The sequence below is a fragment of the Buteo buteo genome, chromosome 10 (assembly GCF_964188355.1).
Source record: "Buteo buteo chromosome 10, bButBut1.hap1.1, whole genome shotgun sequence".
NCBI classification, from domain to species: domain Eukaryota; kingdom Metazoa; phylum Chordata; class Aves; order Accipitriformes; family Accipitridae; genus Buteo; species Buteo buteo.
The window spans coordinates 12,089,681-12,099,631 of NC_134180.1; the positions used below are offsets into that span (position 1 = coordinate 12,089,681).

Genomic DNA, 9,951 nt, shown 5'->3' on the forward strand with positions numbered 1-9,951 from the left:
TGAGCAGGGTTTAGTTTTGAGACTGGAGATCAGGCTTCTGACTTTGAAATATGATAGTCTATTGTGTCTGGGCTGTCTGTATGCCCAGACACACACTCTGAAGTCAGTCCTAAGGGATGTCAAGATGCAGTCACTGAGCATTCAGCTGGTGGATGCGGGCAGCAGGTAGCCAAGGCAACGCCGAGCTCACTGAGCACTCACCAGATGAATGTCTCCTGGGCATTTGGGGTGGGTTTTGCAGCCCTGCTGAGTTCTGTGCTACTGCACATGCTGCTAGACCAACCCAAGACAATTTACTTACAGCATTTTAATGTCTCCACTAGGTAGTTGAATATCACTCTGCTGCACGAAGAGCGTAAGCACAGATACATGCTGCGTTGTACTGAGTCGCAGTAAAAAAAAAGTCAGTTTATCCAAAACTAATATGTTAAGTATTTTCTTGGTTTATTTTTTTTAAATAAAATGATGAATGTCATCCAAAAAAGCACTAGTTTTTAAAACTATTATGAAGAAGTGAAATATCCTCTTCACCATGGTAAAATGTAGACAGAGCTATGTTCCTCTTTGTGGGGTTGCAGCCTTCTGTGAAGTGGGAATAACTGAAGGTTTCTCGAAATTCTTGAATATTGCTACTTTGAGATACATAACTAATAGTATTGTCTGTAAAAATTAACCCAGTGGCCTCTCTTCTGCAGTTACAGCCTTTCACGTGAGGTTGAAGCAGCTGCTGACACTAGCACCACATCACCAAAATCTCGGAAAAGCATGGTGAAGAGGTTCAGCCTGTAAGTACAACAGGGCAAAGGGCATTTGGTGTGTTAATATGGACCTGAAAAAAATCAAACAAGCAGTACTCATTTCACCAGCTGAAAAACCTGGCTGGGGATCCAGACCACTGCTTTGCTTTAAGTAGACACTATCAGCTAGAAATGCCTACTTCTGTCTGAAGCTGTTCCTTTCTATTGTTATAAGTAGTAATGAGGATTATTAATGATGAAAGAGATTAGAAACAAACAAGCCTTCCTAAGGTGTCAGAAAAAGGAACAATTTTAGTGCTGGATTATAAATTCAGTATCTATTGTGTAATAACTTCCCTGAATGCAGTAGCAAAACAGAGTAAACGAGGATAAAGTCTGGCCTATTATTAGTCTAACTTGCTATACACATGCAAAAATTCCTTGCAGGATTTTAATATGAAAATTAAGGTTAGCAAAAAGGCATTTGGTAATAGAAACAATCTGCCTAACTGCCTTCAAGTTAGAGAATGAAAAAAATCATGGGGACGTGATCCAATTTAGTCTAATACTGCAAAGATTCAAACAGGAGGTGAGTGGAGAACAGGGGCGTGCAGCTAAGCAGACATGGGAAACAACAGACTAGCAGGAATTCAGGGAAACCTGCAGGGAATGAAAGCAGAGATCAAGGACTGAAGTAAAAATAACTGAAAGGTGAGAAATTTGAACCTGATGTAAGAGGAGATATGAAGGGACTCCCGCATACCAGTGGCATGATCAAGATGAGGGGGGAAATGATGAATTTAACAGCACTATCAGCTCTTAACTCTCCTTTCCTGCTTGGCTCTTGTACCTAGTTTCCTCAGAACAGCCAGTAGCCATTCACTTCATGTCAGCACTATTGCAGGTTAGGGTTTGAAAGAAGAATAGGTGTTTTCCATCTAGAGTTTTGAGTCCTGATACACAAAAAAAATCCGGGCAGCTGTTTGGAAAATGTTTCAATTAGTCCATCGGAGTTGGTGGTGATATGCTATGAGAATGTGAGCTTTGAAGATGACAGTGCCTGAACTGTCGGTGGCCTCTCATTTGTGTCTCCCTTGGCATGTGCCTAAGCTGTGCGTAAGAATCATCGTGGCGGAGCACAGGCTTTATTCTCTTGTTTCTGACTGTGTTTCAGTGCCGCAGTATTGTAATTTACTGTACTGAGTTTGTTTCCACTGTGCAGTCTTTGTCTAAACAATTGTTTCATCTGCATTCTTAATGTGTTTTGCAAATTAATACTGTTGAAAAGACTGGCATAATTCATTCCGGCAACAGTGAGTGACACCTCTCTAAATTGTTTTAAATCACTAACTGCATGCTGACATAGCATATAATTCACCTTGCTTCTCTACTTTACGTATTATACAGGTTTGTTTCCTTTGACACTCCTTTCAATTTACTTGACCTGCATTTAGAAATGAGTCTCAGAGAGGGAGAGCCTCTAATTTACACTTTCTTGTCATCTCATTGTGTACATCTCCATTCAGACTCTTAGTGAGGGCACCTTTATTGAGTGAAAGAATTTGAAGAGGGGATGAATTTGCCTTTTGAAGACCTTTGCCTGGTGTATGGCCATGCGTTACCTTTCACGCACTGTTTCACTTACTCATGGCAAGTAAGTAGGTCTTGAGCTGCCTTGTGTCAGAAGGACCAGGGAGTGACAGCAGCGTGCAGGAGCATGTGAGGTGGAGCCAGCTGCCATGCTTCTAACTTGCCCTTTGTCCCTTGGTTTGTAAATGCATGAGGTTTACGATCAATCATTTCCTAGCAAGTGAGTCTGAAAATTTAAAGACTGAGGAGGATTCTCATTTGTGATACTTCAGCATTAGCTCCGATTTTGGCCTTGCAGCTGGTGGGTACGCTAGGTCAAGAAGGTATTGTGTTAGTGTGTAACAAACTCTTGACAAACCATATAAACAACATCAAGGAAATGAAAACAATAGGCCACTCAAGATAGGAAAACAAAACAATACGTAAGATTTCTGAACCAAGTGACAGCTTTGCCCAGCTCAGATCTGCTTTCACTTACTGGCTTTTATGGTTTCTTTTCTATACTAGCCTGTTTTTAGGCTCTGAGGTGATCGCCCATAGCACACCCATCAAAGAGCAACCCAAATCTACTCCAGGTGGGAGCTCTGGTGAAAGCACGGACTCAGCCAGCGTTTCGTCATGCGAGTTTAATCACTCTGAATCTGAAGATGCCTGCAACACTCCCACAGGCACTCCTGATGAGCCTCAGAAAAAGGTATGGTCTGGGCCTTGTTGCCTGAATACATAGCTTGTGAGACACTCTTGACACTGCAGGCAGCCCCTAGACGCTTGCCCAAGCCTGTTGGTCTTGCCTAGAGCACTGCTTTTAGCAGAATGGAGAGACTCTAGAGATAAATGTGTAAAAATGGAAGCAATTCAGTCAGGATTTTCGCACAATCCCTTCTATGTTGCTGAGATACAAGTCAGACTGAAGTTCTCCTTCCCTGAAACCACATTTTCTTGCAGTGCCTGGCAGTGTTTTTGGTTTAGGTGAGGCCCTGGAGAAGCATGAGCTTAATTTTTTTTTTTTTCAGTCCCTCATTGTGCTTTTTGAGAGGGATGGGGCAGGCTAGCAGCATTTCTACCTTCGAGCCTGTGAGAAATGGTGTGAGGAGCCTAAACAGCACGCTCGCTCATGGCACATGGCAGCACAATGTTAGTGGTGACACGGACAAGAGGATTTATAAGCCCCCACAAACAAAAACAAATGGAACAGAAGACAGGATCAGCTGAAGTGGAGCAAGATCAATAGCTAGTCATTTCCTCCTTGAATATGTCAGGTTCAATGAGTTATTCTGCTGTTAGCAGCCTGCTGTTATGTCCATCATGCTCAATCAGCTGTAGCTGGAAAAGGAAGCTTGACTTTAGCAGCTGTGTGCTCACCAAAGAAAGCCCAGCTGCAGTAAAGCTGTGCCTGCACTCCGGCGAAAGGTGTTTTCTGGGTGGGGAAGTATGTGTGCATTACTAACAGCCTAATCCTGGGGAAGGCAGAGCAGCTGCACTTGACCAAGTGATAGGCAGGGAAGGTCAGAGCTTGCCACCCCCGTGGGTTTGAGCTCCCATGAGCTCCCTGCTGCTAGCATGAACACCTTGCCTTGGCTCAGTCGAATTCCAGTGGGAAGTCAGTGTGCGGTGCAGTGCAGTGCTGCTGTGTCCATCCACCCCCCCCCCCGCGCACACCAGCTCGCTCCTAGCACACGCAGCCAGTGTCTCACACAAAGGCACTGAACCGATGTGCCAGGAAATCCCTTGTTTGCAGAGAAGGCAAAGTCCTACACCCCACATGCTGGCAGCTGGGATACCCCACGGCAAAATGAATGTAAGGCTGAAGTTGAGAGCGTTCATGCTGAGAGCAGATGAGCCAGGCATGTGTCATTACCATCCAGAGAGACAAGCTGTACGGGCAGGAAACCAGCAGAAGGGATCTGATAAGGGGATCCACAGGGATGTCTTTCCTACAGACTCTTCCATTTTGAACTAAATTGTGTTAACTGTACTGTTGAAGCCCTTCTCAGGGATGTTTTGCTGAAGAGTGTCATATTGGGGTTTAGCTTGTGGGTATTAAATTAAATTGTACTAAATGTTCTTAAACCAAATGAAGCATGAGGTCCCAGACACGGGCATCCATAAATCATTTAAACAATTTAGCTGGAGCAGTTGTTATGGTGGTTTTGATAAGCAAGCTGGAGAAGGAAGGAAGGAAGATCATCTTGGCAGTTTTTGAGCAAGGCAGATGAAGTGAAAGGCAAAACCCTGAGCAGCAGAAGGAGGAAGGGAGCAGTTTCCAACGAGGAAAGACTACTCAAGGAGAAGTGGCAGACTGGGAAGCGTGTGTGTGTTCTCACTCATGTAAAGGCTCCGACCTGGAGCAGGAGCAGCGGTGCCCACCATGCCCTCTGCTCTTTCCTAGCGGGTCCCACTCCCTGGCCGGTTGCCCACAACCGGATTCTTTCTGTTCGTTGTATCTGCTGCCACCTCCTGGCCTGCTCTAACTGAGAGGCAAGAGCAAGCAACGCTCACCGAATTGGAAATAAGTTTCAACTGTAGTTCACTTTTTTCTGGAGGCAAGGAATACCATGCCAGCCTGCTGCACAGAGTGCAGATGACTGAGGTTTTATATATGCCTTCTGCTTTCTCACGTTCTTCCTCCAGAATGACATGCGCAGACATACAAAACCTCCTGTTTATGAAAGTGTTTTTCTTTCTTTCTGTTGTGTAGGTTGCTGAATCCTCCTCCTCCTCTTCCTCCTCCTCTTCCCCCACCCATTCCATGGACACATCTTCTTCGGGGGTGTCATCTTTAATCTCATCCACTCCCTTGCCGTCCTCCAATGACAAGTGCTCTGTCTCCACGACACCCATTACCTCAAAAGTACTGCCTCCTGTTTACAACCAGCAGAACAAAGATATGTGCATTATCCGGATCAGCATAGAAGACAGCAATGGCAACATGTACAAGAGCATCCTGGTGAGTGGTGTGGAACAGCAAAATGCTGTTATCATTGGTCGTGTTTTCATCCTGGGTAACTTAAACAAATGGTGCTTTTAGTTTTAAAAACACCTACTCACTGAGCGGACTAATCAAGCCTGGCTTGAAAGGGAAAATGACAAATGTTACAATTCAAAATATGTGGAACATGGTATGAATCAGAGGTTTGAAAATAGCATCTTTGTGGGAGTTTTGGGTCTTGAAATTAAAGCTTGTGTTTTATCAAAAAGTCAAAGTGAAGCATTCTGATCAAATGCAGGCTTTGCTGCTCCTGCCCTTCTGCTAGTGCTAGCTGGTTTTTCTCTAAGCTTGGAATTTGTGCGTGAGTTTTGACACAAGATGCCATGTGCCAAGTCTTTCCCTGGAGAAGCTTCCCCCACGAGCTGGTTTCTAGAAACAGGGAGCTGTATGCGAGGAAGCTGACAAGCCCTTTCATTATGCAGCTTCTCTCTGCAGCAAAGGTTGCCTGACCAGCAGCAGCCAGCGTTCAGGTGTTTCCCTCGACGCTGGTTCCAGGGGAGGGATTCTGGCAGCGCCAGGCCCACCACCGAGGGAATGCAGGGCTTGTGCTGGACCATGGGTGACGTGAATCGCCTGCACTCAATCTCTACAGATACCTGACAGAGACTCAGTTGCTGAGCAAACGCTTCAGGTCCTTCAGGGCCCGGGGGGGAACAAACACACGGGGGGTAGGTCTTAGCACATTTAGCTACCTTATGATTTTAATGGTCTGACCTTCCCCAAATCGCAAAGAGCTATTCCCCCTTCCTTTTGACTGCGTAAGGCTCTAGAGGGAGCCCTGTGTCTGCTCCAGATGCACAGCACTTCCACAGCAGACAGTAAACCCAGTTACAAGGCCAAAAATCTTTGCAGGATGTCAAAGTATTTAGCACAGGAGACTGCAGATTAATTGAGGTCTGCAAACAACAGATGGGGCAGCGATTTATGTGGACTTTCATGGCTAGTGAGAAAAACACCTCGCCTCTCAAAGTGTTTGCTCAGGAGAGCAGACACTGTGATTTACTGCTCTCTCTTCCAGTACAGTATTGGTCGTCTTGAACTAAAAAAACACCACCTCCAAATGTCACAAATACCATGCTTTAGTATCTAGCAGTACCTACTACTTTGTTACTGACCCATCCTATTTTTTCAGTTTTCTGAAATCTTTTCCAAGACCAAGCGGTCTGCAGAAAGGCAGGCCTTCGCTAATTATTAAATCATATAGAGTGCATAAGCAGAATCTCTCATTGCAACTCTATCTTTCCAGCTAACTAGCCAAGACAAAACTCCTGCTGTCATCCAGAGAGCTATGTTGAAGCACAACCTGGAATCTGACCCAGCTGAGGATTATGAGCTTGTACAGGTCATCTCTGAGGACAAAGGTAGGGAAGCTTGAAAAGTTCTGCTGGATTTTGAAGGAAAGACTAAAATGTGAAGCAACGTTAGAAATGCCACGGACACATCACAGCTGCCAGTGAGACTAACCCCCCTCGATCACTGGTGTGCAGGGATGATTTATCTTGGCCTGTCAGCACATCGCTTTACACAGGCAGAGTTCACTCGTGGGCTGCCAGGTACGCCTTCGTATGTGCACTGTGACTGCAGAGCTATCGACCGAAGAGCAGCTGCTCTCCCTCCCTGAGCACAGTCTGCCACAGGGGCCGGGCAGGGTACGACTTCCCCACAGATCCGGGCAGGCCTGGATGCTACCACTGTCACTGGGCTGTGCAAACAGAGCTTTCGGCACAGCCTCCTCTGGGAGAGGCTGCCAAGGCCTCTGCCAGGCTGGAAGTGGTCCGGGTTTGGCCTCCATCTCCTCTCCTCTGCGACCCTGCTCCCCCTGTTTTGTGGGACAGCTGCTGTGGGCACCACCCGAAGCAGCTTTGGCTGAAGCGGCACAGCGGAACAAGGAAAGGGGCCCAGCGCTGCCCAGCTGCATTCGTGCAGTCTGTTCACCCAGTCCCTCTTCTCTCCTGGCTTTCCTTCTGCTACGTGCGATACTGCCAATTAATGCTTGCTCTGGTCCCTCTTTTGCAGAGCTGGTGCTCCCAGGTAACGCCAACGTGTTCTACGCCATGAACAGCCATGTGAACTTCGATTTCATCCTGCGGAAAAAAGCTTCGGTCAATGGGCAGGTGAAAATGAGGGGCCGTTGCAGTCTGACACTCCCTAGAACTGCCAAACGGGGGTGCCGGAGCAACAGGCCCAGCAAAATTACAGTGTGAGGGAGACAACAGGCCAGGGAGAGCTGGCTGAGAACTGTACCTTTGCTACCATCCAGTATTACAGAATGCCAGTAGATGAATGTGTCAGTATTCAACCTGGAAAAGATTTGAAGCTGAAATGCAAAGTGAACATTTGATTGACCTACAGCCAGCGATGTTTCTCCTTGCCCTTGCACCTGTATATGGACAGACAGACACGGATTTACGGGACAGTACAGACTGGAATTTTTTTTTGTTTTGCACATTAGCCTAGGAAGGCGAGAGCCCCAGTTAGAGGGGAAAATGGGACTGCAACATTTGTCTTAAGAACACCACACAAGCCAACTCTTTTTGTGAGAAAACATTTTCCTTTGTGCCAGTGTTATACAGAAGAAGGTCTAAATTTATTTTTATAAAACTGGAGAAGAAAAGTCTCAATACAATTCTGCCTGAACCAAGAAGGAGATCCCAGCCAGCCTCCAGCTGACTGACAGGAACACTGGTTTGCAGAAGGTGCAGGTGAGCCGAGTGCCACTAGCAATCGCTGCCTCCACGAGGCATTTGCATTCACGAAAAAGCAGGGTGGGTACGTCCCCAAAACACTCATTGCTGGAGACAGCAGAAACTGCAAGTGTGTGTATTGCTTTCACACAGCTGGCAAACTTCTTTTTTGCACTTCTTCCACGTCAGAAAATTACCTATTTTGGACTTTTTTTTTCCAAAGAACTTTAAAAGAATGGACTGCACTTGCTTTTGGATGAATGTCATGGTTTGTTCATGAACAAGGCAAACAAACACTACTTGTCTGGATTTAGGTCTTGTCTTAATGCCACTACAGGGTGGTTTTCCTTTTACTTTGCTAACCCATTGAACAGAAATCGATGCCTTTTGCATGTACTCTGAAATGACTGATGTACCTCTTCGTAATATGTGCAATCACTCTTCAAGAGCAAAACTTTTAACTCACGTTTTCATTTATGAGGGGCAACTACATGACCTTTTATTTTAAAAGTGGGCATTGAGAGGAGAGAGCCAGGTTTTAAGCATTACCCCAAACAACCAGAGTTTTTATATACCTGTAGCATTATTATGCATTACCTGCAGCCACCTCCCTTGCTCTTTATACACATCTATTAAATGAATTTCCTGACATGGTACATCCTTTCAGCTGGACTAAAGAATTTAATCAGCTGTTCTCTATGAAACTTTAAATAACATACTTCTTGAGTCTCTTCCCAGAACACAGGTTTCATTGAAAGGATAGTTAGAGGTTTTATTTTAAAAAGCCATAAATGAGACATTGGATTGTAAGCAGCCCTAACTGAACAGGCTGTCTTTGAGATACATTAGTATTAGTTAAAATAAATACTGAATTTTATACATGCCTGGGCCTTTTTTCCCCACCAGTTCTGTAGCACTACTTTTCAAAACTGGGCTCAGAGTACATTTATGATGGGTGATAAACTCACGCTGCAAACAATGTTGGGTTGTACTGTTTTACACTATGTGAAGAGTTATCACTTCTGTTTACAAGTAGCACCATGCAGGTCCTAGTCTGAATAGTTTAAGAATTCCAATTGTATTTCTGTTGAGAAGGTGAAGACAGTGAGTTTGTAACTGAGCCTTAACCTTTGCCCAGAGTTAGGGCAAGATTACAACAGAAGTTAGTTCAGTTTTCTTTGCATTTCAGTGTAAGCATGCATTGATGTCTGGAGGGTATTGTTTGTGAAGTATAGTATTGCTCACTCAGAGGTTGTATGTCTGTATTAAGCTGAAAGGTGAATGTTCTTGATTTTAAAATTACACCCTCCAAAAGGTTATATATGAAAAAGATTTTTTTAATTGCTTACCTGTAATCTTTATACAAGTACATAAACTTTTTTTCCACTAATATTTGCCTGGAGTTAATCTGTTTTCTTCTCTTGGCCTTTATTACTGCATGTCAGTTGTGGTTTTTTTACACCTCCGACCTCTTCACTTACCTCACTGTCATTCTCTTCAGCCTCATCACTTTTACTGTTTTAACTGTTATCAACTTCTGCCAGCTCCCACAACTCATCTTCCCTGCCACCCAGAGAACTTGAAACATCCCATTTTAGGTGTAACCCTTCAGCTACACCCTTCCTTGAGGACTGTTTTACTCTTCAATATCACATCCAGTAACAGTTTTGTACTGTTTGTAACGCTGTCAGCATTACACTTCAGCACTGGGGGAGACTCCTAAAACTGCTAAAAGTCACACTGTGAGTCCCTGAAGTGTGACAGTTGCCTTTGTCACTAAAGGGCCTCTCATGTTACAATAGCAAAGGCAAAAGAAAGAGTAGCCTGAATTTAAGCTTGCTTTTTTTCTACTTAAACTACCTAGGGAGACAAAACACAATGACAGACCCTTACTCGATTTCCTTCAGGATAAATATAATCTATTTGTGAACTAGGAATTTCATATTGCCAT

At 44.7% G+C, this 9,951-nt stretch overlaps 1 protein-coding gene across 1 annotated transcript in view; it reads left to right on the plus strand.

Annotated features, from left to right (window-relative positions):
- The window catches only part of RGL1 (ral guanine nucleotide dissociation stimulator like 1), an 81,474-nt gene extending 72,084 nt beyond the window's left edge, over positions 1-9,390 (plus strand). Inside the window, exons 14-18 of the mRNA XM_075038678.1 lie at positions 696-785; positions 2,835-3,021; positions 5,026-5,274; positions 6,563-6,677; positions 7,333-9,390. Coding sequence (XP_074894779.1) covers positions 696-785; positions 2,835-3,021; positions 5,026-5,274; positions 6,563-6,677; positions 7,333-7,520 — 829 coding nt within the window. The 3' untranslated portion in view covers positions 7,521-9,390. The remainder of the gene's footprint in view (positions 1-695; positions 786-2,834; positions 3,022-5,025; positions 5,275-6,562; positions 6,678-7,332) is intronic.
- The last annotated feature ends 561 nt before the right edge of the window (positions 9,391-9,951 follow it).